The sequence below is a fragment of the Saprolegnia parasitica genome (assembly GCF_000151545.1).
Source record: "Saprolegnia parasitica CBS 223.65 unplaced genomic scaffold supercont2.9, whole genome shotgun sequence".
Classification (NCBI taxonomy): Eukaryota; Oomycota; class Saprolegniomycetes; order Saprolegniales; family Saprolegniaceae; genus Saprolegnia; species Saprolegnia parasitica.
The window spans coordinates 405,858-427,527 of NW_012156403.1; the positions used below are offsets into that span (position 1 = coordinate 405,858).

At 60.9% G+C, this 21,670-nt stretch overlaps 8 protein-coding genes across 8 annotated transcripts in view; 1 reads left to right on the forward strand and 7 right to left on the reverse strand.

Moving 5' to 3' along the window:
• Positions 1–34: 34 nt before the first annotated feature.
• On the reverse strand, positions 35–5,457 carry SPRG_03611 (hypothetical protein; the record flags this gene model as incomplete). The annotated part of the gene is made up of 7 exons (XM_012342189.1): positions 5,415–5,457; positions 4,512–5,363; positions 2,803–4,461; positions 965–2,731; positions 784–918; positions 612–738; positions 35–558 (listed from the first exon to the last, which is right to left on the reverse strand). The coding sequence occupies exons 2-7, from the start codon at positions 5,298–5,300 to the stop codon at positions 35–37; spliced, it is 5,001 nt and encodes a 1,666-aa protein (XP_012197579.1). The 5' UTR covers positions 5,301–5,363; positions 5,415–5,457.
• A 1,209-nt stretch (positions 5,458–6,666) lies between these two features.
• On the forward strand, positions 6,667–7,433 carry SPRG_03612 (hypothetical protein). Its single transcript, XM_012342190.1, has 2 exons — positions 6,667–7,293; positions 7,339–7,433. Exon 1 carries the CDS (start codon positions 6,710–6,712, stop codon positions 7,280–7,282), a length of 573 nt encoding a protein of 190 aa, XP_012197580.1. The 5' UTR covers positions 6,667–6,709; the 3' UTR covers positions 7,283–7,293; positions 7,339–7,433.
• On the reverse strand, positions 7,297–8,747 carry SPRG_03613 (AP-1 complex subunit mu-1). The gene is made up of 3 exons (XM_012342191.1): positions 8,539–8,747; positions 7,554–8,489; positions 7,297–7,508 (listed from the first exon to the last, which is right to left on the reverse strand). Exons 1-3 carry the CDS (start codon positions 8,722–8,724, stop codon positions 7,335–7,337), a joined length of 1,296 nt encoding a protein of 431 aa, XP_012197581.1. The 5' UTR covers positions 8,725–8,747; the 3' UTR covers positions 7,297–7,334.
• Positions 8,748–9,064: 317 nt separating this feature from the next.
• Positions 9,065–12,639, reverse strand: SPRG_03614 (hypothetical protein; the record flags this gene model as incomplete). The annotated part of the gene is made up of 7 exons (XM_012342192.1): positions 9,065–9,165; positions 9,228–9,431; positions 9,482–9,620; positions 9,679–10,479; positions 10,528–11,177; positions 11,525–11,662; positions 11,731–12,639. 7 exons carry the CDS (start codon positions 12,637–12,639, stop codon positions 9,103–9,105), a joined length of 2,904 nt encoding a protein of 967 aa, XP_012197582.1. The 3' UTR covers positions 9,065–9,102.
• A 477-nt stretch (positions 12,640–13,116) lies between these two features.
• Positions 13,117–15,645, reverse strand: SPRG_03615 (hypothetical protein; the record flags this gene model as incomplete). Its single annotated transcript, XM_012342193.1, has 3 exons — positions 13,117–13,492; positions 13,545–15,224; positions 15,326–15,645. The coding sequence occupies 3 exons, from the start codon at positions 15,643–15,645 to the stop codon at positions 13,117–13,119; spliced, it is 2,376 nt and encodes a 791-aa protein (XP_012197583.1).
• Positions 15,646–16,288: 643 nt separating this feature from the next.
• SPRG_03616 (hypothetical protein) lies at positions 16,289–19,275 on the reverse strand (the record flags this gene model as incomplete). The annotated part of the gene is made up of 5 exons (XM_012342194.1): positions 16,289–16,361; positions 16,414–16,602; positions 16,653–16,748; positions 16,831–17,820; positions 18,280–19,275. The coding sequence occupies 5 exons, from the start codon at positions 19,273–19,275 to the stop codon at positions 16,296–16,298; spliced, it is 2,337 nt and encodes a 778-aa protein (XP_012197584.1). The 3' UTR covers positions 16,289–16,295.
• An 846-nt stretch (positions 19,276–20,121) lies between these two features.
• On the reverse strand, positions 20,122–20,853 carry SPRG_03617 (hypothetical protein; the record flags this gene model as incomplete). Its single annotated transcript, XM_012342195.1, has 3 exons — positions 20,122–20,675; positions 20,721–20,746; positions 20,795–20,853. 3 exons carry the CDS (start codon positions 20,851–20,853, stop codon positions 20,122–20,124), a joined length of 639 nt encoding a protein of 212 aa, XP_012197585.1.
• Positions 20,854–21,436: 583 nt separating this feature from the next.
• The window catches only part of SPRG_19519 (hypothetical protein), a gene marked incomplete at both ends in the record, with an annotated part of 660 nt that continues 426 nt past the window's right edge, over positions 21,437–21,670 (reverse strand). Inside the window, one exon of the mRNA XM_012342380.1 lies at positions 21,437–21,569. Coding sequence (XP_012197770.1) covers positions 21,437–21,569 — 133 coding nt within the window. The remainder of the gene's footprint in view (positions 21,570–21,670) is intronic.

The window sequence follows — 21,670 nt, forward strand, 5'->3', positions numbered from 1 at the left end:
CACAAATAACATTATTAGCGCGGTTGTCTTCTACTTACATGATGGCGCACTTGCCCTTGTCGCTCTCTTCGACAAACCGGTTGATGTCTTCTTCGGTGATTTTGCCGTCCTTCTTGGGCGGGAAGATCGTGTCGACGCTGAGGTCGTCCATATCTTTCCGCACGTAAAAGCACAAGTAGGCCGACGACGTGACCACTTTGCTCTCTTCAATGAGCCGGACGCGGTCGTCGTCGTACGAGTACCAGTTGCCGTCGACCGAGTTCTTGGCGTACGCCGTGTAGTGGCCGCCGCCGAGCGCGCCTTGGTGGTTCACGACACCGTACATGTCGTAGTGCGTCTCGAGGCAGCGCGACTGCTCGAGGTTCGTGTTGGTGTACCCCCGGCGTATTCTGTTTTGCGCCACGTCGGTCGCGTCACTGCTGGCGTCGGCAGGATCGGCGGCGGTCGCCGACGCGTCGCCAGACGGAAGCTTCTCGGGGTACCGCGCCGGAAACTCTTCAAACGGCGCCACGCACGACGAGAGGTCGAGGCCGTGGACTGGAAACTGGACCAGCGACGCTAAACCAACGACATGATTGAGGTCCAGATCCAAGAGCAACACGACATCATACCGAGCTTGCGCCGATACGTCTGCGTGTACTGAAATCGCTTCAGTTGGATCACCATGACGGGCGGGAGCCGCCAGATTTCGAGCTTCTTGGTCATCTCTTGGTGCTGTCGACAGCTTGAACAGTAGCCCTGGAATCCATCATCGCCACATGCTTTCAACACGTCGACGACTACCTCTTGGATCTTCTCTTCGGACGTGAACGCATCGAGGCAGTGGCTCAGCGGCACAGGCCCGTTGTCCAGCGCGTTGTTCTTGGCGACGCTCGCATGCATGTCGACGCCCTTCATGAGGTCCATATCGACATGGTCCTATTATCATCATTCGCACCATCAACACCAAAGCCAATGCGCCGACCTGGAGCACTTGGACGTCCCAATCGATCGCAATCGTCTCGTCCTCGAGGAGGTCCACCATCTGGTCCGTGCACGGGATCGTCGACCCAAAGCTGCGAGCGAGCCACGGCGTGCGCGTGTCGGTGAGACCCTTGGCGTCGACGCGCCGGAGCACAAACCCGTGTGGGACGTCCTTGTGGCAAAAGACCGCGTCAATCGAGTCGCACACCACAATCTCGTTGGTCGTGGCGGCCACTTCTTGCGGCGGCGACAGATCCTTCTTGAGGTACCGCTGCACGCGCTGCCACACCATCGTGTACAAAGCAATGCCGGTGGTCACCTCGGGGCAGAGACGCACGAGGTCGGGCGTCCCGAACGGCACGGGCCGGAACGGGTTCTTAAAGTACACAGGCGAGTACCCGAGCTTGCGCGAGACGACAGGGCAGTAGAGGAGACGCGGTGGCCGCTGGCGCAGACGCGAGTGCGGCACGTCGGCCTCGATCTCACCCGACCGGTACTGCACGCGCACAAACTCGGGCGTGTCAATGCTGAGAATCGTCGCCGGTAGGTACTCGCCCTTGTGCTGCACCTCGATGAGCGAGCCCTCGGTCACGTACACGGGGCCGTCGGTCGTCGACGACGTCGGCTGCCCCGACGGCATTTCTGCCAAAATCGATGGCCGACGAGACCGCGTCATGTCCATCACGCGCGGCGCGAGCGGCTCGAGCTGGAAGGCAAGCAGCCGGTCGATGCTCCGGATCTGGGCGAGCTTGCGCGTGTCGGCCTTGAAGCCCAAGATGAGCGAGCCCTGGAACTCGCAGATCTTGATGTCGGCGATCGTCGTCGTCGGCAAATCAAACTCGGTGACGCAGAGATCCGCGAGCTGCTTCTTCAGGTCAAAGACGGTTGCGTCAATCGGAAGGCGCAGCGAGAGCTTGAGCGGCATGCGGGCGGCCGCGAACGCGAGCCGAATCGTCACGTTGTTGTGTGTTGGTTCCGGCAGCGGCAGCTGGAGGAACGTGAACGGCTCAAAGCGCGCCGACTTGTAGCCGCACTGCGAGCACGTGAGGAGCGACTTGTACTGGCCCGTGAAGAGCGCGACGATGATCGAGACCTCGCGCTTGAGCGAGTTGCGCCACCACTCGTCCGCGAGGTCCGAGTCGAAGCGGCCGTCGCTGTCCGGGTGCTCAATGTACGGCTTGTCCAGAATCCGGTTGAGGTCTTCGCTGAGGCCCGAGAGAAGGAACGCAATGAGCTCCTGCGCGTCTTGCTGGTCGCTGCCGCGGAAGGCTTCGTTAAACTTGCCAATCGTCTTTTTGAATTCGCGCGGCGAGATCGACTTGTACTTGGCACTCCACATGTCTTCGGCGAGCTTGCCGTACACTTCGGCGAGCTTGCCTTGCATGCCCAACGTCGACGTGCGGTTGATGTCGTGGATGTACATGCCCGAGAGAAAGTAGTCAATGAGCAGCGGCGTGTTGCCAATGCACTGCAGCGCCGAGTTCATGTAGCACGTGTTGCCGAGGTTGACGAGACCCACCGAGGCGCCGGCCCGCACACGCTTCGTGAGGCTCGTCGCACTCAGCGGCTGCGTCGTCGCAAGCGCGAGCGCGTGTTCGTCAAGCTTGGTCTCATCCTTCTCGTCCTCCGAGTTCCAGAGGTTGAGCGTTGTCTGGCCATTCGAGAGCACGATGACCGTCTTCTTGATCTCGGGGCCGCCGCCGTACCACTGCTTGAGGCCGAGCCAGAGCTGCTCGTGCACAACGACAAAGTGCTTCCCAATGAGCGTCTCGTCGTTCGGCGCAAAGAGTTTTTCTTGTTGAGTAGCGTCGCGTTCGCAATGTACTTGGGCCGGATCACGTTCTTGTCCGAGTCCAGAATCGAGCTCGGCGTCTCGTCCTTTGGCGCCGAGACCGGCGGCGGCGTCTTGACCGCGTGCTTGGCGAGAAGACCGGTCTTGTTGCTGGCGGGCGACCCCAGCGCGCTCGCGGGTTTCGCCAGACTCGACGCGACGACAACGGCGCTGCTCTTGGGCGCCGCCGGGTTGCCACGCAGCGCCGCCATGGGCACAAACCCGACGTACTTGCGCCAGTGGTCGTACCAGCTCTGCTCGAGAATGTACCAGTGATCGTCTTCAACGAGCTCGGCGGGATTGTACTCGCGGTAGCAGAGCTTGGCGACCTCAATTTCCTCTTGCTTGTGCATCGGGATCACACCCAGCTGGACAAACACGGTTTGCTTGATGCGGTCGAGAGCCGCGATGCGAAACTGCACCGCGGTCGACCACGCACAAAACTGGTCCCGCGTCAGCTCGCCATTGGCGCCAAAGGCCTCGAGGATGTGGTCGACGTACTGCCCGAGCTGCGCACTTGAGAGCACGTCGCGCCGGGCACTCTCGGTCGCCTCGGTCTGCATGTAATGCTCGATCGTACTCGCCATGGACGTGTGCTGGAGGACTTCGAGCTGCAGCATCGCAAAGAGGTCTTCGTGGTTGAGCGTCGACTCGGACGCAAAGACGGTAAAGCCAAAGTGCATCTTGGCGTCGGCCGACCCGCGGCAAGCGATCGAGAGCGCGTGGACGAACGAGAAGACGTCCACGTCGACGCCGTTGGCGCGCGGCCCAAACGACGCGAACAGCGTGAGGAGGCGCGCGTCCGACATGTCGAGCGGGAAATCCGTCGCCAGCGCTTCGACATCGATGGTCTCGTCCGGCGACGACGACCGGTACGCATGGAACGCTTCTTGCAACAAGCCGATTTCCTTGCTGCTGAAGAGCGTCTCGGCCTCGAGGATCTTTTGCTGCACGACGGGGTTGTACTCTTCTTGGAGCTCGAGCAGCTTGGGGTCGGCCGACTCGCAGAGCACGTCCATGAAGCGTGGCATCCACTCGATCAAGAGCGTGGCGAGCGGCTGCTTTTGGATTTCAGATACAAACTCGGGCAAGCCGAGACGCACGCGGCCATAGTCAAACACGTCGTTCAAAAGACGCTTGTACTCGGGCTTGTCGGCCAGCGTCCGGCCGTACACGCAGATCAAGAGGTTGCCAAGACCCGTGCTCTGGAGCTTCCCCATGTGGTCGTGGTCGCACATCTGGTACGCAAAGGCGAGCTGGTCCTCGACCGACCCGTGGCGAAGGATCGCAATCGCGCGCACAAACTCGTCCATGCAAATGTCGCTGTGCTGCTTGTCCGAGATGCCCTTGAGCAGACGCATCGCAAACGTGGAGGGCATGTCAGGAAAGACGCTGAGCACGTCGCGCCGGAACGCCGTCTTGTTGATCGAGACGTTCTCTTTCGGCTCGAGCAGCTGCAGCATCGAGCCTTGCGTCGAGAGCGGGCCTGTCACCAGTAGCGACGGCGCCGACGTCGGCGCGGGCGACGGAGGCTCGGTCGGCTTGTCGCTGCTCTCGTCGGACGACGACGCAAAGTGCTTGCTCGAGCAGAGACGAGTAAACGCCGCTTGGATGTCCTCGAGTTCGTCGGACGGGAGGAGGTTCTTCATGCGCTGGAGGTCGATTTCCTTTGCTGCCGGCGCTTCTTCCGGTCATAGCTCTCGAGGTGCGCGTAGACCGAGAGAAAGTTGTAGATGGGCACCTTCATGAGCGGCGTCACGCCGAGGATGTCCTTGAGGTACTTCTCCAGGTCGCTTCGGCGCTGCTCGATCACGGCCGAGCTCTTGCTGCGGAAGATCTGCCGCTTGGGGAACGCGAGGGTGCGCACGGCTGGATTCGCCTTCTTCATGCGCTCGTGAAACTCGCGAAAGTCCGAGTACCGCTTCTCAATGATCCAGCGAAGGCCGCTCGAGAGACGCACCTCGAGCGAGAAGACCGTGTGCGAGTGCTTGTCTTCCTCGACCTCCTTGATCGCATCTGGCGGCAGCGCCACGGACGAAATCTCGACTTGGTTCTGGAGCGTCGAGCTCGAGTACGACGCGGACGTTGGTGTCGTGGCCGACGTCGACGGCTGTAGTGCCGGCGACGTCTGCGGCGACGTCTGCGGCCCATCGATCGTGGTCTTGGATCGGTTGAGCGTCGGCGGCGTAAGTCCCGACGACGTGGGTGCTTCCTGTGCGCTGTTCGTGCGCTTGAGAGAGCCCACGGTCGGGAGCGGCGCGGGCGGCGTCGTGTCGAAGTCGGCGGCGTGGGCGGTGGACGCCGTGCTGTCAGGCGACGAGCTTGCCGATGTGGGCTGCGACATGGCCGACGTCGAGCTTGTCGACAAAGGGCCGTTCGGTCCGGCGTGTGTCGTCGTGATGCGCAGCTGGAGCACGTCCTCGATCGCCGCTACATCGGGGGACGTCGACGTCGTTGTGTCGTCGTCCGAGGGGCGCTTGTCATCCTCCTTGTCGATGGCACTCATGCAGGAGTCGTCGTCGGAGGAGGAGGAAGAGGTATACGAAGGGAACACGGTCGCCTTTGTCTGCTACATGCAGCATGATGAGCGTCGAGCCAGGGTGGCGTCATGGCACCCTACCTTCTTCTCTTGGAATCAGCCACAATCAAAGAGTAGAATGCTGCCTCAAAATGGCTGCTATCCGGATAACGACTTTCGTTACTCGCTGTCACACACGACCGGACGGCCTCGATCGCCGCCGACACGGCGCCAAGCAGCATGCTCGCCTCGGCCGGTCGAGACGCTCGTAGGTCCATGGGACTCGAGCCTCGAGGTGGCGCTGAGGTGCGAGAGGCGCTGCGGGCGAACATGACGCGTCCGTGCCACTGCGAGCTGGCGCCGGCTGCCGAACCGACGTGGCACTCGCCGACCAGGACACGCGAGAAACAGGTGCTTTTCACAAAGGCCCGCGGCGGCCGTCATATGGTTGCGGCCTCCTTGCCGTCGTGGCCATGCACGGCGGCTGTGCGCGTCGACAGCGTGGGCTGCACGGCTCGGAGCACGTTGACGCCTTGGGCCTCGTGCAAATCGAGGAGGTCGAGCTCGACGGCGTCATTATGGGCGGGCGATGCAAGCGGACTCTAGTGCAGCCTTGATGATGCCAGCCGAACTTGCGGCGCAAGAGGGACTGCATCAATCGGTCGTATCTTGCCAGCGTGGGTCTTGTCCTCGGAATCGCACGCGAGGTGGCACCTGCCGTTTGGAGCGCACGCCCCAACAGCTTACCGCATGTGGTCGCCACTTCAACACTCCTCAATCCGCATTTCAGGCGGACGAGACCATCGTCCCGCGTTATTCGACGAGCGGGACGAGAGCGTGTGGGAGTGAACTGCCGCATCTCCCTTGGATTTGGGTCCTCATGTGCAAGGAAACGTGGCTTTGCGACTCGGGTCCCAAGGTTCCCTGACTGCATTGATGCCTTCTCGTTGTAAGCTCCTCGGACGCGGCTGGGATGCGTCGTGGGGCGTGCGGCTCTCAATTGCGACGCAGCCTCGTGCACGAGACGAGCAATCTGTGCCCTTGCGTCCGTGTCGCTCGTGCTTCGTGCCGGCTCTACTAAGATCTTAGAATGCATTACCCGTAACATACGATATTTCTTTTCTTACTTTTACTGTCCCCCAGTACTGTTGCAACTAATACACTGGGTACTGGAATACAGCAAACTGCGTGACGTGGCACGTCCAGACGATCGACGTCGATGGCGTCCTTCGTCACTGCGACGCGGCGCCCAGCGCGCACGGACTGAGCGGCGTCAACGGCGCCAACTGCCGGCGCGCCGTTGGAACGGCCGACTTGGATGTTCGGCGGCGACCTACACCTGCCAGGCGAGAATAAGCTGCGGCCGTTCAGAAAGATACCGTCTTGCTCACTTGGCGATGAGCGGGCCGCACCGACTGTCGCTGGCCGACGCGCTCGAGGAGCCTGCGCCCCATCTCTTTGCTGTTGCCGTCCAAGTGCTCAGCGGGACGCCGACGCGGTACGTCTTCCTCGTCGCCTTTCACGGCCACGCACCCTGGCGGCTCGTCGCGCGGTACTCGGCCGTCCGCGCCTTCCGCAACCGTCTGCGCAGCCTCACGCACAAGGCGCCGTGCCCGAGCCCGCAAGACCCGCTGCTGTCGCTGCTCGAGTTTGAATTTCCGTCGCGACGTCCGTTTGCGCTGACGTCGCCGCACGTGCTCCGCGAGCGCCGCGACCTCCTCGAGACGTTTGCGACCAAGCTACTGAACCTCCACGCGCGCTGCCTCCAGAACGGCCGCGGGTCGTGTCCGATCGCGGATGAGATCCGCAGCTTCTTCGGCATGGACAATGCCACGGACGGGCAGCTGCAAGCGCACCGGTACCGCCAAAACAGCCGCTTGTCGCCGCGGGGCGTCTCGCCTCGGCACGCCGCGTACTACTGCGTCTCGCCGCGTCCCAAGGCCGTCGTGCTCGGGCACGAAGTGACTTGAGGCAACAACACGTATGGTTTCGTATGCAGTCAGTCTTGTTTTAGTGAACGAACTAGGACATGCGCAGCTGGTAGTCGCCGTTCTGCGTAATGTAGCGCACCCACGGCAGCGCCTGGTAGCCCGACTTTTCAATGATCTTGAGGTACCGGACCTGGATGCCCGAGACGGTAAAGTACGGGATCTCAAACTTGACTTGGATCGGCGCCTTCCACTCGTCGCTCGTCGCCTACGACCGCGGGTCTGCGAGGGCTTAACGCTAAGGCGGACGTACCGTGTTGGAGTTGGTGATCGACGGGAGGCCAAAGTGCGCGCGCATCGCATACTCGCGCGACCCGTTAAACTGCTTGATGGTCCAGACGATCGCGTCGCGGTCGGGCACGTACGTGACGCTGCCAATCGAGCACTTGAAGGACGGACTGTCGACATCCGGCGGGACCGGGATCACAATCTCGACGTTGTTGGCGATACTCCGGCTCTTGAATTGGCTCTTCGTCTTGATCATGTACTCGATGCGGCTGCGCGAGTGGGGCTCGACGACGGCCTCGACCCAAATGAGCGGCTTGACGTGCGTGTTGAGGCGGTACGTCATCAAGTCAAACTCGCCGTCCGGCGGAATGAACGAGATCGTGCGGTCGGTCTCGAAGCGCGCCAGGCGGACGCATTGGTGGAACTTGATGTCCTCCATCTCGACGGCCTTGCCTTTCGAAGATGTCGTCGAGCGCCCCGTGGCTTCAAAGAGCATCTTGTCGTTGAGCCCGAGCTTGAGCTCGGGCATGCCACTCAGGAACGACTTCATTTTGACCGCGCCCAGGATCTCCGAGTGCAGCACCGTGCCGTTCGAAGCGACGAGGAGGTTGAGCTTCTCGACCACGTCGAGGAAGATCTCGTTCTTGCGGTGCTTGATGCCCTCCGAGCGCCACGAGACGGCGTTCGTGAGCGCGGTCGGCGGGCGCGGCGCGGCCTCCATGCGGTGGCCTTCCTGCGTGATGTACTCCCGGAGAATGCGCGCCTCGGTGGTCTGTGGGTACCCATGGTCGATCGTCTCGTCGAGAAGCTCAAAGATAATGACAAAGTTGTCGCGAATGCTCTCCTCTTCGAGCTCGCCAAAGTAGTCCTGGAACACTTGGCAGATGCGGTTGAGGTACATGAGCATGAGCGCGACGTTCGAGTTGACCTTGGTGACCGTCATGAGGTACAAATTGTTAAACTACATGCGCCATGAGCCATCGAGGACGCGATTGCGGCGGCGACGGTACCTTGATGTACACAAACGTGACGCCCGACTCGTCGTGCGTGAACACCGGCCGCTGCTCGGCGTCGTCCTTCTCGGTGACGTACTGCGTGAACTTCTCCGCGATGGCCATCGGGATGTCTCCGCGGTAGTTGCGGCTGATGATGATCTTGCCCTTGAGGTCCGTCACGAAGACCGCGCTGAGCACCATGATGGTCGTCCGTCCACCGCCGATAAGAATCCCAACAACACGCCCACTTCGTCAGCCTACGACCTCTACAAATGCATTTTCACTATTTATTTATAGAGGTTTGCCCCGCGCACACGTGGCGTCCTGCACGCGATGGCCGATGATGACCTGCCTGAAACGACGTGGTACAAGGTCTTGCTGTGTCGTACGTTGTCGTTGTAGAGCACTAGGGCTAAATCTAAATATTAATAGTGCCTCTGCCAGCAGCAGCCGCAACGAGCCCATCACGAGGCGGACATGCGAATAAACAAGCCGGTCCTTGAGGGGATGCTGGAGATGCGACCAAGAACTGCCATCAGAACTGAGCGGCAGATAAAGTAGCATGCGAATTGACGTGTGTTACTCGGAGGACGTCAAGTATTCGGTGGCGGCCCACGCAGCTCGTTTGCGGTAGATCTTGTTCTAAGCGATCCGTCGTCAGTTGGTGTTAGGAAGGCGTTGCAGGAGGGGCTGGTATGTACTACCTTGATATCGGCGACGGTGCGCGATACAAAGAGGCCTTGCGCTTGGCCGTTGCTGTGAATGGCGCCGAATCGGTTGCCGTACTTGGCATACGTTGTGCGCAGAAAGGCAAGTTCCGCCGGCGTAAACTTCCCGCCGCGCGTGGCGGGCCGCGCGGCGGCTGCCTTCTTGGCGAGGCCACGCTGGACGAGCCTTGCATACTGATCCTATATCAACTGTATGGAACCAAGCTCTTGGGCATCGACGGTGTGGGTACCCTCACAGCGCAAGGGGTCCGTGATGGTAGCAGCGTCTTCTCGGTGATGCCTCTTGAGACGACGGTGCCCCAAGCCGAGCCGAGCTCGTCCACAAGCGCGACGAGATGGAGGCACTCGGCCGCACTCCATTTGTTGCTTCTACACAACCTCCGGTGAGCACGATTCGATCTCGTATGCTCAAACGAGAGATGACGACCTTGCTTCCAGCACATGCGTGATGACGACGTCATCATCCTCATCATCCTCATCGTCCTCCTCCTCTACGTCCATCGCGACATTCGCTTGGTGGTCATCCTCGCTCGGCTCAACGTCCTCGGTCATTTCGTCTTGGGCAGTTGGCGGGACCAAGCTAGCAGCGATAAGCTCCTTCTTGGGCTCAATGGTGTCGGGCGTCTGCTCGCTCTCGTCGGCCTTGACACGTGCAGGCGTCGGCATGAGCTGCCCGTCCGGATCCGCGTACCCGGTCCGGACACTGCCGCTGTGCACGTCGTCGAAGAGCTGGGGGCAGGCGATGTCGTTGTGCTTGGTGCTGTGGCAGTAGGTGCAGAAGCGTCGCTTGCTCTCGACGAGGTCGTCTGAGAGCTGCGGGATCGGCACGCCATGCGGACGCGTGTACCCCTCGCGCACAATCTTGTCGCGGTACGCGATCGCGAGGTAGAAGCAGCTCGCGTCCGAGTGCTTCTTCGAGTGACAGTATGTGCAGTAGAGCTTGGCCGTCTTCTTCTTCTTCTTCTTCTTCTGCTTCTTGGCGCGTCGGTGCGTCGGGGAGTCGCGCGGTGACGATGCTGCGTCATTCGACATGGGTTCGTCCTCCGTGTCGTGGACGACGACGGTGGTCGCATCTCGGCCATCGGCGTCGTCGGTCGAGGAATACGCGCCGCCACCATAGAGAAGCGCGTTCTCGTCGTCTTCGTCCCGCGTTTCGGTACGACTTGTCCATTGTGCTTGTAGGTCCTGCTGGAATGACTCGTAGCTCCACTGCACGGTGTTGTGGTAGCTATCGTCCAGCATCCCAGGAGGCATCGCGTGCGCCAACAGCATGCACCGGAGCTTGTCGCCGACGCTGCGACTGTAGGCAATGGCTTCCGCGTCGTCTTGGGCGGCGGCGACGCCTGCGGCGATGATGCTGTCGATGTATGTGGTCACGGGACCGTTCAAGCGGCGCGAGAAGGTGCCCCAGTCCTCATCAGTATGCATCGTGATGCTCATGGCGTCGAGGAGCGCCGGGATATGAGGCGACGTCGTGCTACGCATTGCGAGGAGGCGTTTCCACTTGGCGTACGGACCGCACTCGGCCTTGAGCGTTGCGTGCCAGCGCGGGTCGACGGCGGAGAGAAGGTAGCGCTCGGCAGCCCGCCGGTCGCGCGCACCGATCGCGAGCGCCTCCTTGGCCAGCGCCGCGTCAATGCGGTCCTGGACGCGGGTGCGTCGGACCTGCGTCGCATGCCTGTGGGCGGACGCCGAGAGACCCGATGGCACCTCGGGCTCCATCGCCTCGGCCTTGCTCGCGATGAGGTGGTGCTTGGCCTGCGACACACGCAGCGCCGCGCTCGCGTCGGTGTAGTCGCCGATGGTAAAGTACTTGTCGAGGCCAATGGCCGCCGCTGCGTCCAGAAACTGCGTCGTCCAGGCGGCGATCTCGGCCGCGTCGCCAAGCCGCGGCCCAGCATACGCAATCATGCGGATCTTGTTTCGCTTCCAACCAATAGGACAAGCGCCATCTGTTTGAACGCGTTTTACCTGTTTTACCTGCAGGCGTTTCCATGCCTCGACGTTTTAATGGGTTTACTTGATGACCGACCCTGGCACGGTTAGGTTTTCCGTAGTACTACGTGTAGTAGTAAGGGGTTGACCCTCCCAGAATCAAGATAAACATGCACGACTTTAACATCGGCAGGCCAAAGCGTGCGTGTTAAATGAAGCCATATCGATGCGCGGCGCTTAGCTGGCTCCGTGGCGCGTCATGCGATAAAATTTCTTCTATCAAGAGACGTCAATCTTGGATCCTCATCGAGCATTATCATTTGGCCGCGGAGTATTACCTGGAGAGACTTGCTCGTTCGGCACGGCAGGAGCACCTTTGTCGCATGACCCTCGGCCAAGATTGCGGCCCAGTTGTGGCCGTGCGCGGCCATGAGCTTGGTGAGCGCCTTGGTTCTTTGGGCGACCACGCGATGCGTCTACGCACCAGAGTCAATCGCGGTCGTAGTGGTCCTCCGAGACAGTCTTACGCCGTCAGGTTCGCCACCTCGACAACGTTCTCGATCTGGGTCTTGTAGTGCAGGAGCTTGGCGGGGACGTGAAGAAAGCTGTGTTGCGGTGACTCCTTCTTGGAGCTGGCTCGCGCGTTCCCGACGGCCGGCGAGGTTCGCAGCGTACGGTATCGCTGCAAGCGCAGTGGGCTCCCAAGAGGCTGTAGCGGGTGACGCATCAAGCTGGCACCTGGCGGTGCATGGGCAGCACGCGGCATGCGCTCAAAGGTGTGAGAAGGCAGAAAGGACGGGGCGTGGATGCATGACGTGTCGTCGGCACCCGCGTGGGTCGAGAGCGTCACCTTGAGTCGATTGACGATAGCGTGAAACCAGGCATTGGAATCTGCCGCCCCGCGCATCGCCAAAAGGTCCTGCAGAGACTTGTCCATGGGCCCTTCAAGGGGTGCAACGTCGTCGGTGCTGCGTTCTAGCAGCTCGGAAACGTCGTGGACTTGCTGTGTCAAGTTTGGCATGAGGCTCTTCACGTGTAAGAAGAGCCACGCGTCGAACACGGTCGGCGCGGCCTGCATGATGTCGACGAGGGCGGTGTCGAGTGCCGAGATCAAATACAGCCGCGCGCGGTGCTCTGCTTCGGCGCGGTGGCAGGCGACTTCATTCTGGATCGCTTCCTCGAGTCGCGCATGCACGCGCAGCATCCGATCGTGCGTCGCCATCTCGCGTTTGGTCCCATTCAACATCGGAGCCACGATGGGCTCGGCGCGCTCGGCCTCGTCGCGGAGGCGTTGCACGAGCGCCGGCGACACGAGCAGCAGGTCCTCGAACTGCGGCTTGAGGAAGTACTGCGAGAGATGCACGGACGCCATCGCGGCCATGAAGCCCGCCTTCCACTGCGGAAAGGCCGACCAGCTCCCGAGCCGCGGGCCCGTGTACGGCTGGCGTTCCATTTTGCGATCTTGCGTCGCATCCGGACGAACCAGGTTGGTCCCGTATCCGGATGCCCGCCGCCTCCGCCGCCACGTCATCGCACCTCGCGCGTGGCGTGCCACCTGCACAAGGTGCTACTTAGAGGAAGCTAGGAAGACAATGCATTAAACAATCACGTGGGGTACGTTGTAGCTACAGGTATCCACGTCGCCAGCGTCCGCGACCGACCGGCGTCGCTGCTCGTCGAGCCAGCGCACACGGGTCTAGGCAGAGACATCAGCAGCATGCATGCAAGAAACGAGGTCGGGACCGTACCCGGACACTGCGTGTCGTGCGGCTCGGAGAGAGCGTCTTGTCTTGATGGCCCGCAGTTAGCACGCAGTCCCAGTCCCGTCCGTGCGTCTGGACCAAGCGTTCGAGCGCCGCCGTCTCCTCGGTCGACCACGCTCTATGCAAGCGCGGTCAGTAGGACGTGTATCCTGCGTCTTAGCACAGCTCTACTCGTTGCACGTCTCGTCGTCGGGGCCGCTGCCGGCGCGTTGGCGCTTTCTGGCTGTCTTCGTTGTCGTCTGCGCCGGTGGGGCGAGCGGCGGTCCGGCTTTGGTCGGCGCCACGTAGCCACGACGCAAGCACTTTGTTTTCTTGTCCTTGGCGCGCTCCTTGCACTTCATGTCAAAGTGGCGTGTGGACTGGCAGTAGGTGCAGAAGCGGCGATCTTCCTCGACGAGGCTGTCACTGGTATACACTGGAAACGCCACGCCGTCCGGGAGGGTATACCCGCTGCGAACAATCTTGTCGCGCACCGCCAGCGCCAAGCGCTTGCACACCGCGTCGACGTGATAGAACCCACGGCAGTACGTGCACGTGATGTGGCTACGCGATTCGTTATGCTCGACCAGATCGCCGGATCGAGATCGTGTCGTACATTGTCGTCGGAGGAGTACTAGCTGGGGTGATGGGCGGATCACGGTCAATCTCGATTGCTTGTACGTGCGCTTCAAATGGGCTCGATGCGCACGCACCACGCAGAGGCGGGGTCATCGCGGGTGGCGGATTCTGTGACGTCGTCGCGTCGGCATCTTCAAGTTGCATCGCTGGACCGACCAGACGGCCACTCTCTGGGTGCGGATTCTTGGCTTTCAAAGCGTCTTCCTGCGTCGTCGAGCCATACGCGGCCGCCAGCGCCGTAGCTGCCGGAGGCAACAAAATGGCATCCTCTTCCAAGTCGTTGGCGCGTGTGTCGAGCAGAGACCGATCACGTGTCGTGGCGTGTGTGAGGAGGCAGCACTTCAAGTACGCAAAGTTACCGGTGGGCACATCGACGAGCCACGCGGCAAGGTCGCCGCTCAAGTGGCTCTGCAACGCGCGCACCAAGAAGGACGTCTGGAGGCCATCCACGACGCTCGCATACAGCGCGGCGCGCGTGCTCGACGCCGGTGGAAGCGCGAGCGCAGCGTAGCGTGCGACAGCCGCCTCGAGCCGCTCAAGGAAGAGCGCGACATTGCACTTTGGTGAGTACGTCATCGCTGCCAAGTGCTCGAGCAACGCCGTTTTACTGCCGTGGTTGCTGACGCAGTAGCTGCCGACGAGGTTTTGCCACATGTCGAAGGGCGACGCATCGTCGGCAAAGAGGCCGTGGAGCGATGCGTCGACGGCAGATCGAAGGTACGCCGCGGCCTCGTGGCTGACCGCGCTTGTGTTGGCGGCTCGTTTCGCTTGCAACAGTCCGTGCACGTGGCGAAGGCGTTGACGTGTACGCATGTCGTGGTCGGCGATCGTTGCCCGAGGCGGCAGAGACGGCTCGGCGGCCAGAGCACTTGCGTTCATCTCGCGCAGCTCGGCGGGAGTGACGAGCTTGTGGTCGGCCTCCGCGTCGGCCATTGTGTAGAACTCGACGTAGAAGTGCGAGTCGGCGCGCGCGAGGAACGCGGCTTTCCATTGCGGGAAGGTTGCCATGTCTGTCAGCACCGGCTCCTCGTACCAAGTGCTCTCGGACGACAGCGTTCGGTCGTGTACAGCTGGTGGTCGGGCAGCAGCCGTATTGTCTTGCACGTCGTGCTCGCTGCTGTTGTCTTCGTGCAAGACGCCGCCGTCTTCGGCTTTCATCGCCGACCCGTGGTGGGCTGCCTCCAGCAGTGTGTCGCTGCGAGGGCAGTGACCTTCTTCGTGGCGTGTCGACTGGCAGGCTGTGCAGAAGCGGCGCGTCGACATTTGAAGGTACGGACCGTCGCTCAGCGACGGATATCTCGTGTCGCTGGGCAGCATGTACCCGGCCCGCACGCGGCTCCTGTGACGCGCCTGCGCAAGGCGGTGGCACACGGCGTCGGCATGCGCCTTGGAGTGGCAGTAGAAGCAATACTCGCCCTCAAGGTGCGCCATCATTTGCTGCTTGAGCAGCTCGTACGAGAGAGGCTTGGTCTGCTCGAACGAGCTCGTCACGTCGACGGGCCATGCGCGTGCGAGCATCAGGATCTTGGTCAAGTCCAGCACGGCAGCGTCGAAGCTCGGGTCAGCGCTGCAGTGGGCTTTGGCAAACGACCGCCAGAGAAGGGACTGTGCGTACTGCTCCGTCGCCGCCTCCAAGCGCGCAAAAAGGCCAGCGGCGCTTCGCGGTCCTCGTAGCGCAGTGCAAGCATGGTACCGAGGCCGACTGCAAGACTCTCCGGGCTGCAACCATGGGCACAAAGTCGAGCCCACATGTCGTACGGTCCGCTGGCCCCGTGCAGCAACTCGTTGAAGATCGCGTCGTCGACAGCAGCGAGCAGCAGCTGGATTGCAGCGTGCACCTCGGTGGCATGGAGCGCAGAGCACGCGCGCCGCACCGACTCCTTGACGTACTCATCCCGAAGACACGCGCGACGGAGCTCGGCGTTGCGGCGCTCGGAGCGACGAAGGTCGGGCGACACCTCGAGAATGCTCGCATCGGCTGTCACTTGAAAGGCGTCCATCTGAGCGACCGAGATGCGACCGGCGAGGGTCCCGTCGCGGTAGTTGGGTGTCGTAAAGTACGCGTCGAGCCCGCGCATGCTGGCGGCGGCCAAGAACGCCGGCTGCCATGTTAGGAACTCGTGCCGGGCGGCGAGTACAGGGCCAAGGTACCCTGCCATGGTCAAAGAAGAAGATTGCAACAACAACGTTCGCATCCAAGATCGTTCGTCGGCCCAGGTGTTTAAACATATAACGCGTCCAAACAGGCGTCAAAGTAGAAAAACGGACCTTTGTAGAGGGTAAATATCGCCATGGACGCGTTTTTCTCGGTATCTCAGATAGACGCCTTCCAAGTGACTGCCAAAGCTCTTGTCGGTAAGTGTAATTTTGTGACGCGCCCGCGTACACCTTGCGCCACGTGCCTTTGATGCGTGCTTTGTGAGGCCAAGGGAAAACGAATTTATTCTCTTCGAGGGCAACTGACAGTCATCTGGTTAACATGAAATCTCTAGCTCGTCAAGAGGAATCTCAGCGCAAGCAGTCCGAGTCGGAACATTCCGAGTCCATGTGCAAACCGACACACAAATACAATGAATTACAAAGTGGGCCTTAACGGACCTCGGTCGTGTGTGCGGGGTGGCCCAAGCTTGACGTCGTCTTCGCCCACGACACAACGACGACATGTAGTAGCAAGCAATATGAGGCAATGTCGCATCCAAGTCGAAAAGCAAAAGGCTGTGCACGTCGACTAGATGATGGTTTGGCTCTTGATTGTTTGGGGTGTCGTCTCCGCGAGCATTCGCTTGATCTTTTTCTACATCATCGTCATCAAACGTCAGCAACTGCTGGAGAGGTAGCAGAATTACCTGGATGCTTTCAAGTGTGCGACCAGGCAAAACGCATCTGGCTCGCGCCTTGGCCGCGATTCGAGGCGCGTCATTGCCGTACTTGACGAGGGCCTTTTCGAGAAAGGCGATCTCGGCGGCCGAGTAGTAGGCATTCGACGATTGCGCCTTCAAGGACGGGTCGAGGTTGCACATTTTCCTGTACTTGCTCTGCACATAGGACATGTTACTGTCATCGTCGCCGTTGCATCGCAATCTACCCGAATGCCGTCCATGGTTCGGCTCGGGTGCAGCATCTTATTCGCAACGCCCTTCCGGAGTACTTTCGCCCACTGTCGCCCGTGCTTTGCGACGAGCTCCACGAGTCGCATACACTCGCTGTCGGTCCACCTACCAATCGAAATGAGCTTGTGAATGGGCGGTCTCGGCGATCCAAACGTGGCCTTGATCCTGGTCGTCGTCGTCGTCGTTGTTGTGGCTGCTATCCTCGTCATCTTCGCGCTCGCCTTCGCTCGTTTCGGATGCGGTCGAGAGATGCGTCTCGCGGCGCGTCGCTTTCGCAGGCGGTGACGACGTGTTGTCGTCGTCCGCATTGCTGTCGTGGACGCGGCTCCTTTTGTGTGGATGTCGGCTCAGGAACCCAACGTCCTCGGAGGCTTGGAGCGGCGGAGGAAGGCGCCAGTGTGTGTGAACCCATTGCTTCAGACTCCCATAGTCCCACGACGGATTGCCGCGCCGCCAGTCGCGCAAGGTGTCTTGAAAGCGGGCTCCGACCGCCTGCGCGAGGAACGTCGCTCGGAGCCGATCGACGACTGCATCGCGCTCTGCTGATGCCACCATTGGTCGAAAGAGCGCCATAATATAGCGGTCGATGGCGTCTTCCAACCGGCTACAAAAGGCGCCCGCCGACTCGTGCCGATCGTCCTGCACCGACAAAACGCGGTCGAATAGCTCGACGAGGTCGCTGTCTCGGGTGGCGTCCGTGCTCTTCTGGCGCAGTGCCTCCCACATGTCGTATGGACTGTGCAATGTACGCAGGCAGTCGCGGAGGCGCGGACTAAGCGCCGAGCGCAGGTGCTGCGCGGCGCGCCGAGCCGTGCGCGCCTTGATCGCCGCGCACTCGGCCAGGACAGCAACCGTGATGCGGTCGTTGACAAGGCTCTTTCGTCGGTGGAGCGCCTCCTCGTACGCGGCTGTGGTCTCTTTGGGGTGCAAATACGGCTCGGCAAACTCGGCGTTGGTCGTGATGAGGTGCATCTTGGCCGGCGAGATGTAGTCGGCGAGGTCGGGGTCCTCGTAGTCCTTGGTCGTGTAGTACTCATGGAGGTTGAGCTCTTCGGCCGCGTCGAGGAAGCCGACGTTCCACGTCTCAAAGTCGTCGATGTCCGCAAGCAGCATTGGCGTTGGCATCCCGTGGATTTCGTTGGCCTGTGACCGCGATGCCATTGGTCGACATTGACGAATCAGCGTGCAGAGGTCAATAAACCTGTTTAAACAGGTTTCGCCCAACCAGCGAACGTGCGTCCAACCCAAAAATGACATAATTGAATTCAACCTGCCAACGATGCGATGCGCTGTCGCGGGGCCAGAAAGAAACCACGTTTCTATCCTGCATGAGCTGCGATGAACTGGAACAGCCGCTGCCAGCCATCTTCAAACAAGTTAAAGTCTCATGAGCAATTCCTCGGCGTTGCGACGTTGGCTTGCTGATCCACTGGACGCTTGCCTCGCGTCAGCCGATGTGCTAGAGCGCGATGGCGCGTTGCTGTTTGAGTTGGCGCTTGGCTGCTGCTCGCGACGACTCGAACCCGTTTACCTCTTCGTTTAACGTTGCCATGAATGTGCACGCGCAGCGCCGTCGTCGGATGAGTCGGCGATGGATATGACCAGCTCGCATCCCTCGGCCTTGATCCGCGTTGACTCGTCGGCGGTCTGTCTGCGGCGTTTGAGAGCCGGCAGCTGATCTCGCGGGCTCGCCTTGGTGCGCTGCACGCACGTCGCGTCTGAATGCCTCGTCGAGTGGCAGTAGCTGCAGCTCGGCTCCTTCTTGGCAAGCAGCTCCTCCTGCACTTGCTCCTGCGGTGGACTACGAGGCACCGTTTCCAGTTGGCTCATGACATGCTGCTTGATGCGCGTGTAGTCCCAGTGCGCAAAGCCTGCTTGCCACTGCTCAAACATGTCTCTCAAATACGGTGGCAGCGCGTTGGCAAGCAGCGCGACGCGGAAGCGGTCGCCAACCACGTCTGCGTACGTCTGCGTCGTATCCCTGGCACCACCGCAAGCGGCCAGATACGGCACAACGTACGCGTTGGCTGCGATCTCAAAGCGCTCAAAGAACACCACAGGGTCCTCGTCGCGCTCGAGCTGGATCTGCATGGCGCACTGCAGCTGGCGAACCAGCCCCGTGCTCGTCGCATGCATTGTGTCCCCGCAGAACTTGGCGTTGAGCCAAGACCAGATCGCGCTAGGGCTCGCGAGGGCGCTGGCTTCAGAGCGCAGCGGTGGGCCCAATGCAGAGAGAAGGTACAGGCGGGCGATGCGCGCCGCACGGCACTTCAAGTGCGCGGCTTCCTTTCCCAGGGCCAGCGCGACTCGCTCCTGCACGCGGGCCTCGCGGTGTTGCATCTTCTTTTCCCATTTACGGGCACTCAGCCTGCTGGGCACCGCGGGCTCGGCGCACTCGGCGCGGCTCGTCAAGAGGTGGGTCTTGGCCGGTGAGACGAGGTTGGACAAGATCGCATCCTCATAGTCGGGCTCCGTGTAGTACTTGTCGAGGCGCAGGTCGCCCGCAGCATCCAAGAACGTCGCTCTCCACGACGCGAATCCGTCAAGCGACGCCAGGTGTGGGCCCTCGTACACGGCCGACACACTCGCGAAGCTCATCGCTGCAGCCACACGCTGTAGGCCTGAGCTCCAACGGGCGGATGGAATCGTGGTAGGTAGCTCTTCTGTCATCCGGTTGCTCAACCGTTACCCGCGCAAATGGGACCCAGCGTTTTGTCGAACGCACCGTTGGGTAGACAATCGCAAAAGCGCGGCTGTTGCAACGTGCTGCCCTTTCCTTCCCGAGCCGACGCCCTCACCAGTGGTGAGGGCGTCGACTCCATCAGAGCTAGCATGACTACCGGTACCAGTATTGGGACAGATCAACTTTCGACAGGCGCTCGGCGGACCGATCTTCGTCCAACATGCCCTGCCAAGCTTGGAGCTTGGGTTGTGCATGCAGTCAGCTGCACGGTGCGAACTGCTCTTCTCAGCCAACGCCGAGCCAAAGCAGCGGGCAACGAATACACTGTAAGGGATTGTGGTTGTTGAAATGCAGACCGCGCAAGCGCTGGGATTTGGGTGCGTAGATCGATTGCGCTTTGCGATAAAGTGCTCAACATTCCGCAGTCTGCTGATGTTGCTCAATTGTTGAGGATCGCGTTGCAGGTCACCAGCAACGTTCTGGCAAATCAGATTCTGTACGGTACACTGGCTGGTTGCGGCATGGGTGCGGGTAGCCGTCGCGATATCTTGAGCAAGGCATCGCGATGTGGCTTTATGGGGCTCGGGCAGCCACCCAGAAAAGAAATCGCCGGTGCAAAAGCGTGCTACTGCTACTACCCTCCGGTACCGTACGTCGCCACGCGCTGTCTTCCTCCCAGTACAGTGTCTTTTACACTGTACGTACACAGTATTACCGCAAAGTTCAACTTGGCTGGATTGTTTCGTGCACGTAATGCTACATCACGGCGTCGTTGCCGTACTACTGGCCTCGCCCGTCAATTGCAGCCGCGGCTCTTGGACGACGTAGACGTTGAGGCGCAAGGGAAGCGCAGACGCTGTCGACGCTATTGGGTACAGCGCCCGACCCGGCACGTGCGGCTCGTCTGGCGCAAGCACCCACGAATTTTGAAGCTCTTCCTGGACCCTTGTCTCGGGCACCGCGCTCTCCTCATACGTATCGACGTACAAGCGAAACGACTTGGTGAACGGCGTGCCTGCTGGTGCGACCGCTACCGCCGGCGCCGACGCAATGTGTACGAGCGCCTTACGGAAGGCCTCTTCAATCGCCACAAGCGGTAGCTCACCCTTGGTGCTGGCGAGGACACCGACCTCGAAGACGCACGTGTCGAGGACCTCGCCCGACGCAGCGAGAATTGCAACGTGAAGCTTCTCCAATCGGCCGTCCCTGATCCACGCGCGGCAGCTCTCAAGCATCGTGTGAATGTACTCGCCAAGCGCGGGATGACGGCATGCGTGCACGGGCACGCTGTACTTTTGACAGCGCTCGAAGAGCTCTAGAGGAAAACGTGAGGGCGGGCAACGACACTAGATTGCCGCACCTGGTGGGTAGACTTGCCAGCCGTAGCTACAGACACAAGGTGCGTCAGCGACAGGGCCGGGTAGGGGGCACTACATGAATTCGTGGACCCCGACTTCGAGGAACTCGACGACGAGGTCGACCAGCGTCGTCATCGTTTGTGAAAGCGACCGTCGGATTGGCGGCTTTTTGGCCAATCACAAGCGATTGCAATGCAAGACTGGCCCGCGGAAAGGTCGTGTTGTGTTGTTGTGCTGCCACTATCATTCTCTGCAGTGCAATCTTCCGCTGCCCACTGTGGCCAAATGAGCTCCAGCATTGGGTGCGCCTTTTCTTTGCGTTCGCTTGAAGGAGCTGCCATCGGACGCTACTAATTGAACAGCATACACTGTAGTGTGCGTCCAGTGGCCAGCACAACGCACCCATGCTGGGCACACGGCCCTGCGACTCATCCAATCAATCGTCCAGCCTCTCGCCTTGTCCAGCTGCCTTGTCCATGGTCATGGATCGCAGGACACGAAGACACCGCAAGAAACAATGTCCATCCAAGTAGATTCAACATATCTATAGTTCAACGGTGTCTGCTGGTAAAACGACGGGTCTACAACGGCTAAGCTTACATCGCGCGCGGGAAAAAGAGTGGCGGTGGACGAGCATCGATGCGCGCGGCTCGTCCAGCGTATTCGTACGACAAGAACGTCGTGGCTAAAGCTACATACGTCGGGTGCTAGGCGCGACTTAGCCCGTGCGGAGACGCTTGAGCGCCGCGGCCGCGTCCGACGCTGACAAGGATCGCTTCCTTGTCTTCTGGGGCGACGCCGGTCCCGATAACCGCTCGGCCTGCACGCGCACCACAACGTCGCAGGCAGCACTTGTCGCGTCCACCGCCTGCACGAGCGTCATCTGAACGACGGCGTTCATCGTGTGGCCGCCAACGGGCTCGTCGTGCACGGAGGCCGAGGCCGCAATCGT

Coding starts and splice junctions, on each gene's coding strand:
- SPRG_03612 (XM_012342190.1), top strand. CDS start 6,710: ATGAGCGGGCCGCACCGACTGTCGCTGGCCGACGCGCTCGAGGAGCCT.
- SPRG_03613 (XM_012342191.1), bottom strand. CDS start 8,724: ATGGTGCTCAGCGCGGTCTTCGTGACGGACCTCAAGGGCAAGATCATC. Junction 8,490..8,538: donor TCACGTTTGTGTACATCAAG/GTACCGTCGCCG, acceptor TGGCGCATGTAG/TTTAACAATTTGTACCTCAT. Junction 7,509..7,553: donor CGATCACCAACTCCAACACG/GTACGTCCGCCT, acceptor CCGCGGTCGTAG/GCGACGAGCGACGAGTGGAA.